Consider the following 7916-nt stretch of genomic DNA (forward strand, 5'->3'; position numbering starts at 1 on the left):
GACAAATATCATCTGCAAAACAATATCTTCTGCTGTAACCTAGAATTTTGACATCTTTGGGATTGCATCGGGATGCTGCAATCTATCTCAGTTTTTTCAGTCGTTTGGCGGGAAGGCCAGAAGCAGGGCCAGAAGCCATCCATATATCTAAAGCACGTGGTCAGTGAAGGAGGACAGGAGTTGGGACAGGTTAGTCTAGGGAAAGTTGGATAGAGAAGACAGTAACACGCATCAGACAAATTAATACAAGGTAAAGAGAAAGACTTCTCCATGTCTGCAGTGGACAGGGCTACAGGTAAGAAATCAAAAGTGCAACTTGGGAGATTCACCTCAGACACCATAAAAATATTAAAATGAGTGAAGCCTTAGAGGGAAGGTGGTGGCTGTACCACACCAGCGTTGAGGATGAAGCAAGCACAAACATCTTAGACAAGCATTTGGACAGAACATTATAGGTATGGCAGCTTTTGAGGCATGGGGTGCATCTGTCGGCTTCTTTAGGCCCTTCCACCCTCCTTTAGGTGAGTCGGTGCTTTAAACTTCTTCAGCTCTTCAGGCATGTCCTCTTCTTTCTTGCCCCCCAGCAAACAACTCTACCAAGAGACATGTATTCGTGTATTTTTTTACTCTGAATTTCACAGCTCTACAGCATCCATCTGCATCTTTTAAAGGTGGCAAACTTCAACCACAACAATGGTTGTTTTATTTACTCCTCTCGTTATTTTTGTCAGTCCAGAAAGTCAGCAGAGACCGGCTTCATGCCTGAAATTCATCCTCAGTCCAGAGCTGAGCAGGTGTCCCCTAATTTCCCACTGAGAAATACCAACCCTGGTAAGCCCTTGGTATGTGGCTTGCTTCTCTCTCCAGCAATGTCACCCCAGCAAGTGCCACTGATGCCAGATGGGTGCAGTGTCTGGGGGGGAGCTACCAACAGTCTAAAAGTGTATGAGTACACCCTTTTTTCCTGCCTGAACTTTGGTTTCTTCTCTGCTGGAATGTCTCAAGTTTCGCAACCATTGTATGATACTGACAGCATTCTCACCAGAGAAACGCTGCTCTGCTCTTCTGTGCAGGGGGAAATGAATAGGAGCTCTCATAAGAGCATTTCATGTGCTTCGAGTTCTTTGTGAGAGAAAACATACCTAATTTTAGTTTAAATGGATGTTAATTTGACGTGTGGATTTGAATAACTGAGATAAATTCTTGGCTTTCTGACATTAAAATATATTAAGTGACAAGGGCTTTTTGCATACTGTTATTTTCTGAAAGGTTCTTTCTCTCTATAGTGCTTAAATGATAAAGCTCGAATGCGTAAGTCCCCTGAATTTGCAGGAAGTTGCACTGAATGGTCTAATAGGTCATTTTCATCTCCGGCGTACATAATAGAATAATAATAACAAAGGTTGCAAAGCATTTCTACCACGGCTGAATCAGCTGGCTTTTTTTATGGGCTGGTTATTCACTGAGCAATAAATATTCATGTTTTTTTTTCAGGATAGACATAGTGCATAATTTGTCCTGAGCGCAATTAATCAGGACACCCAGCCTTATCCCGCAGCAGATCACAAAGGACTGAACTTGAGTGACAGCCCAGGCATGCCTGGCAGTTGCAGAAGTCACTCGATTCTTCAGCAGCAGCTATAAAGGCTTCTACACCGTGTCCTTGAGCCTTTTCAGTGTAAAATCCCATGTATATGGGATTATATCCCATAAGGGGGGTGAGCTGCTAATGCTAGCATACCGGAGAAAGATCACAGCCTGGTTTGACTGAGAGGAGGAGAAATTGTCACTGTTGCTCTTGTTCCCCACTCTCCTGGATGCACAGAGGATCACAGGGAGATTTGCCTCTAGATCAGCCTCTCCAGCTCTGCCTTCAGAGGAGCAAAACATCTGAATTTAGTTCATGCTTGGAAAAAAAAACAAAAACAAACAAAACACCAACATATCAGAAAGGCAGGGCAAGAACAACAGCAAGCTCTGTGCCACAGCTGCTTTTACCAGCAGAAGGCACCAGGTCTGTGCTCACACCACATAAAATATTGCTCAGCATCCACCGTGTGTTGCACTGCAGCTATCAAGGATTTTCTTCAAGAGGCTCCTGCACCCTGCAGAAGAAGGGGGTGCTCTGGCAGTAGTTGCTCAGCAGGTGAATAATAGCCCAAATCCCTGTGTGTATCTTCTCCTGATCTTACACACACGTACATACTCACACAGATAAATTTATTTCCCACTTGCTGAGGGAGTTGCTGCCAACTTTCCCTCCAGCTTGCACGGTTCCCACATGCTGCTGACTCCTGTAATCTCTCCCACTTCTGTCTCATCCTCTGCCCTGTCAGCTAAGCAGAGGTTGTGTGGGGTTAAACCAAGCAGGCAATGTTCCTGTCATGCTCCTGAGAAGTTATGTGGGGAATCAGAATCCAAACCTGGTGGAACAGCAACAGTTTCGTCATTAAGACTCATAGGAGTCTTCACTGCGACGCTTAAATGTGGAGGATTGGAAGGTCGTCATTTATCAGTTGATATTTCCCTGCACTCAGCTCTGGTGAGGCCGCACCTCGAGTGCTGCATTCAGTTTTGGGCCCCTCACTACAAGAAGGACATTGAGGCCCTGGAGCAGGGCCTCCTGCTCCGTGTCCAGAGCAGGGCTACGAAGCTGGTGAAGGGCCTGGAGCACAAGGCCTGTGAGGAGCGGCTGAGGGAGCTGTGGGTGTTTGGGCTGGGGAAGAGGAGGCTCAGGGGAGACCTCATTGCTCTCTGCAGCTGCCTGAAAGGAAGGGGTGGGGAGCTGGGGGTCGGCCTCTGCTCACAGGTAACCAGTGACAGGACCAGAGGGAATGGCCTCAAGTTGTGCCAGGGGAGGTTCAGGTTGGCAATGAGGAGACATTTCTGCTCAGAAAGAGCAGTCAGGCACTGGGACGGGTTGCCCAGGGAGGTGGTGGAGTCACTGTCTCTGGGGGTGCTCGAGGAAAGGCTGGATGTGGCGCTTGGGGACGTAGTTGAGTGGGTGACATTGGTGGTAGCGGGATGGTTGGACCAGATCATCTTGGAGGTCTTTTCCAACCTTAAGTGATTCTGTTATTCTGTGATTCTACATAAACTGTTGACTCAGTCAAAAAGTTAGCTGAGCGGTTGTGAGCTCCAGAACATGATCTCAGCCATGAAACCCTCACCTCATGGCTTTACCCACCCATTGCTCAGACTGCAAGACCTCAAAAGAACAAATGATGTCCTGAAAACATGTGCAATGACTTTAAAGCAAATAGCAGCAACAAACAAGCAAACAAACTACTCATATTTACACATATATCTAGAGATGTTATTTCAGAGAAGTGGTTGAAGTGCAGCATTGTTAAATAAATGCCCATATGTGTGGGTTTCATGCTTCCAAGCCTAGCAGAACAATTTATGCTCTTCCTCTGCAGGCAGCAACACCCCAGGAACCAACCCCAGCGACAGCCAGGAGCAGCCCGTCCTCTCTCTCGGGACCAAAGGCCTCCTGCCAGATCAATATCTTATCCTCCTCAAGGGATTTTTCATCTTCATGGAGTGCTTCCTCATCTTTCCAGACTGCTCTCTCCTCTTCCAGGAGAGCTTTTTCGTCTGCCCACAGGGCTTTTTCTTCTTCCCATAGGACTCTGTCCTCATCCAGAAGGACTTTGTCTTCCTCCCAGAGGAGCTGATCTTCTTTCCAGAAATCTGCATCCTTCTTCCAGAATGCATTCGAGTGCTTCCAGAAGTCACAATACTCCCTCCAGAAGGTTTCTGCTTCCTCCTGAAAAGCATTTTCTTCCTCCAAAAAGGCAGCTTCCTCCTCCCAGATGGGCTTTTCCTCCTCCCAGAAGGCCTGGATGGCCATCTTGAAAGCTCCGATTTTTTCCCGAAACGCCTTGATCTTCTCCCGAAAGTTCTTCATTGTCTTCTGAAAGCCCTGAACCTCCTCCCGAAAGGCTTTCTCAGCCTGCAGCTTCTTGAGGAGCTTCTCTTGGCGTAAGGAGAAATAGGGTGAGCAGGACATTACCTGGGAATGGCAGCTCTGGTTCATGGTGCTCCTTGCTGATGGAGGGGGCAGAGACCAAGCCTGGCCCCCACCTCTCACTCTGTGGCCCAAAGGAGAGAAGATTGATGGGTGCCAGTGATGTTATCATCCAAACCTACGTCACAGCTGGCTTAAAATGGCATTATACCAGAAATAAAAACATTTATCATGAGTAAAAAAGAAATCCCTGCCCAGGTCTCAGCCAGCACTCGCTGTGGTGGTACCTAAAAGGGAATTGGTGCCACGTGGGACAAAGGCCAGGATTTCTCTGTGTCATTTCCCAGCGTGACCCCAGGTGCTGCTGCTTTTGAGAGGGACCAGGAGCTGCCTGTGCTGACCCCAACCGGTGAGTTTTGGAGCACGTGACGAAGCACCAGCCATTTCTCCTACACCAAATTGGATCCTGACACCAGCTCTGCTCTCCCTGCACTTTCTGTGGGATTCCCACAGAAACAAGGACAAGGAGAGCCAAGGAGTTGTTTCCTCTTCCCTCTTGCCCTTTCAGGGTTCAACTGAACGACTCCTTAGGATAACAACTGGCATTGGGGAAGCAGCCCAGGGGCTTAAATGCAGGCATCCAGTGCCATTTGAGGCACTCGGCCATATCTAACCTATCTGCAGGTGGTCTGGGAAATGGCAGCATGTTGGAGACCTACATCCTTCAGGAGCTGCAGGTGGAAGCTGAGGGAGATACCCCAACGCATACAAGGGCACAGGGCACCCACATGCATGTGTTAGTCCCTCCTTTAAATCTGTCTTTGATTTCCGTGCCTAAAGCTGCCTTCAGATCCTGCCCCAAGAGGCTGCCAAATCAAATTAGAAAAATATTTTATGAGGCTTCTGTCTCCGGAACGTTCATGACATAATACAAGTAAAACTTTGAGGACTTTTTCTCACGTGGTACAGTAAAAATATTCCCATTTGTTCTTTTACTGTGCGCCTGAGGCAGGCTTATAAAGATGTGGGGTAATTACATCAGAGTACATTTTTCAATTAGGGCATCATTAGGATCTCACAGAAAATGACTAAATTACATCATTTTGTTCCACAAGTCTGCAAACGCTCTTTCAATTGTCATCAAAATAATAATAATTGGGTTTCTGCAGACATCTCTAAGAGTGCAGAACTAATGGCTAACAAATCTGATCCAAGCCCAGATCCATTCTTTTACTGGAGTGAAGTCTTATGGATAGATGCAAAATGAAATGGATAAAACGACCCCTTTACTTCCTAAAACTCCTGTTCTCACTCTTACCATCTCCTACCATTAAAAATGTAAGATCCCAAAGATATCAAGTGATTGTGCTCCTGCTTTTGGAAGACTTAGCATTTGTAAAACTCTCTAACAGAGACGTGCAATACTTACAGAAGTGCAGTCCTTTATGGCCCCTGGGTATCTGACGCCCACTGGTGACAGTGACCCGTCGGGCACCTACAGTGATGTAATTTCACCAAGCTTCAAATCACCCATTCAAAGCCAAGTGATGCAGGGTGGAGCTGAAAGGAGTCCCCAGGCTCCAGGCACAGCCTGAGCCAAGGCTGGTGCTTTGCTTCCTTCTCATCCTGGTTCTTCCTGATGAGCACCCACCTGTGGGTTGTATTGCTCTCGTCACCTCCCCTCCTGCTTTAGGGATACCTGCTGGAAGACATGAACAGCACTTGTATGAAATATAAGGATGTGGAAGAGGCACTTTATGACAGAAGGTATTGTCCCCATTTTTCTGCTGAAATTGTATTAAACCTTAGAGGAGGCTGTTTCGTTTCTGTTTGTTTGCAGACTGCTTCTGTGAGCCACAGGAATCCCTCTGTTCGTGAGACCTTGAGCCAAATTAATCTCAGTAATTGAGCCTGGTTGGTGATAAAAACAACTATTCAGCTGGCAACAGGTAGAAAAGACAGGTAGAAAGAATGAGATGCTTCAAAAGGAGTGCATGAGAAACCAGGATTAAAAACCACCATGATTAGTAGGAGACAACTCTGGGAAGCTTTTTCAGATCTTCAAAATTTTTTTTTCAGACCTTCAAAGGTCATAATGCTTCAGTTAGAAGAAGTTTCTACCAAAATACTTCTTTCTAGTGGAATGGCTCTGATATTCCTCATCAGAAACTATGAGTTTTTCGTTTTGTTTTGTTTTGTTTGTTTTTGTTTTCTTTGGTTTGGTTGTTTGTTTGTTTTACATGGAATAGTTCAAATACAATTCTGTTTACTGAGAAAGTCTTGCTGTCCTGGCAAGCCTCTTGTTGCCCCTAACCCCTTTTCTTCTTCCCAGATGAGATATTTCCCTCTTTGCCAGTGGATTGCCTTTGATTATGTAAAGTTTTTTTTCCTCCTTTTAGGCTTGCTTCATCCCTGCCTCCAGGGACTGTTTCTTCCCAGAATGTTTTCGTGTACTGCATGTTCCTGGTATAGCTCCCTGTTCAACACCATAGCTGGAAAACAGAAATGATGGAAGAAATACTAATTAGTCAACTGCTGTCTGAGCTTTAAAGGAAAATTGTTGTTTTTTTTTTTTTTTTTTTTTTTTTAGGTAAGAAGTTTTGGTGACACAAGCGACATAAGCAGCACAATAAGCTCTGAGTGCAGAGGTGGCCTGGTGAAACTTTTGGTGAAAATAAATTTGTCATTCCAGCTCTCACCATCAATCCACAGGGTTGCTGCAGTAGGACATGTTGTATCTTCCTCTTCTGATTTGTTTTCAGTAGTCCCTTTCCTCCTCACCAAGTAGGTTGTGGTGCTGAAGAGGACAAAGAGGGTCTTCATCGTTCAGCTGCTCATCCTTTGCCATTTCAACACAAATTTCCTGGTAAAAAAATGAAAACACACATTTTTCCTCTCAAGGTAGAAGGAATGGGGGAGAAAGGGACATAGGAAAGTATGAGGGGTTCTCAGGACTTGGAAATTTGTCTGGATTCTGTGTATGGATGAAGATTTTGGGGATGTTTTTGCTGTGAACCACCCGTTCCTCACCTCATGCAGCGATGACAGGCGGCTGCTGCCATGGCAACGACACCTGGAAGACAAAGAGGTGCCGGGAGACAAAAAGGCACCTGGATCCTTTGCAGCACCAAGCAGTCCTGGCAGCCCTCTGCCCAACTTGGTTGTACCACAGAAGCACCCTGAGGTCCTGGTTAAGATCGAGGTGCCAGTGTTGGTGGCTGTCAGGCAATGCACAAGAAGAAGCCTCAGCCCTGAGAATCAGCCACGCTTTGACAACATGACCAACTCTGCAGCTACCTGAAGGGAAAGTGTGGGGAGCTGGGGGTCGGCCTCTGCTCACAGGTAACCAGTGATAGGACCAGAGGGAATGGCCTCAAGTTGTGCCAGGGGAGGTTCAGGTTGGCAATGAGGAGCCATTTCTGCTCAGAAAGAGCAGTCAGGCACTGGGACGGGTTGCCCAGGAAGGTGGTGGAGTCACCGTCCCTGGGGGTGTTCAAGGAGAGCTTGGACGTGGTGCTTGGTTTAGTGGGTGACACTGGTGGCAGGGTGATGGTTGGACCAGGTGATCCTGGAGGTCCTTTCCAACCCTAATGGTTCTATGATTTCTGTGATTCCTATTCTATGATTTCTATGTGTGTGTGTGTTTGTCACTGTCCCAGTGATGGCTCGGTGCAGTGAGGGCAGGCTTGCCCTTTGGTGACATTTCCACCACATACCAGTGGCCCTCAGGGTGGGTGAGTGGCTGCTCTGCCTTGGTGGCCCTTCATTAAAATGGCATCAATCACTTTCCAACCAATGTTTATAGACACCTTGCCAGATTTTCTCACCAGTCAGGAGTCTTTAATTTCTCTCCACATGGAGCTCAGTCATTCAAGGGAGCATCTGTGTTCCTTGAAATGTTACTGTAGTGAAGGATCAACTGTTGTTGCTGCAAGTGCTCAGG

At 46.6% G+C, this 7916-nt stretch overlaps 1 protein-coding gene across 1 annotated transcript; it reads right to left on the bottom strand.

Annotated features, from left to right (window-relative positions):
- Positions 1-3146: 3146 nt before the first annotated feature.
- Positions 3147-4327, bottom strand: CCDC70 (coiled-coil domain containing 70). Its single transcript, XM_068670303.1, has one exon. It carries the CDS (start codon positions 4040-4042, stop codon positions 3404-3406), a length of 639 nt encoding a protein of 212 aa, XP_068526404.1. The 5' UTR covers positions 4043-4327; the 3' UTR covers positions 3147-3403.
- Between the last annotated feature and the right edge of the window lie 3589 nt (positions 4328-7916).

The sequence above is a fragment of the Anas acuta genome, chromosome 1 (genome assembly GCF_963932015.1).
Source record: "Anas acuta chromosome 1, bAnaAcu1.1, whole genome shotgun sequence".
Classification (NCBI taxonomy): Eukaryota; Metazoa; Chordata; class Aves; order Anseriformes; family Anatidae; genus Anas; species Anas acuta.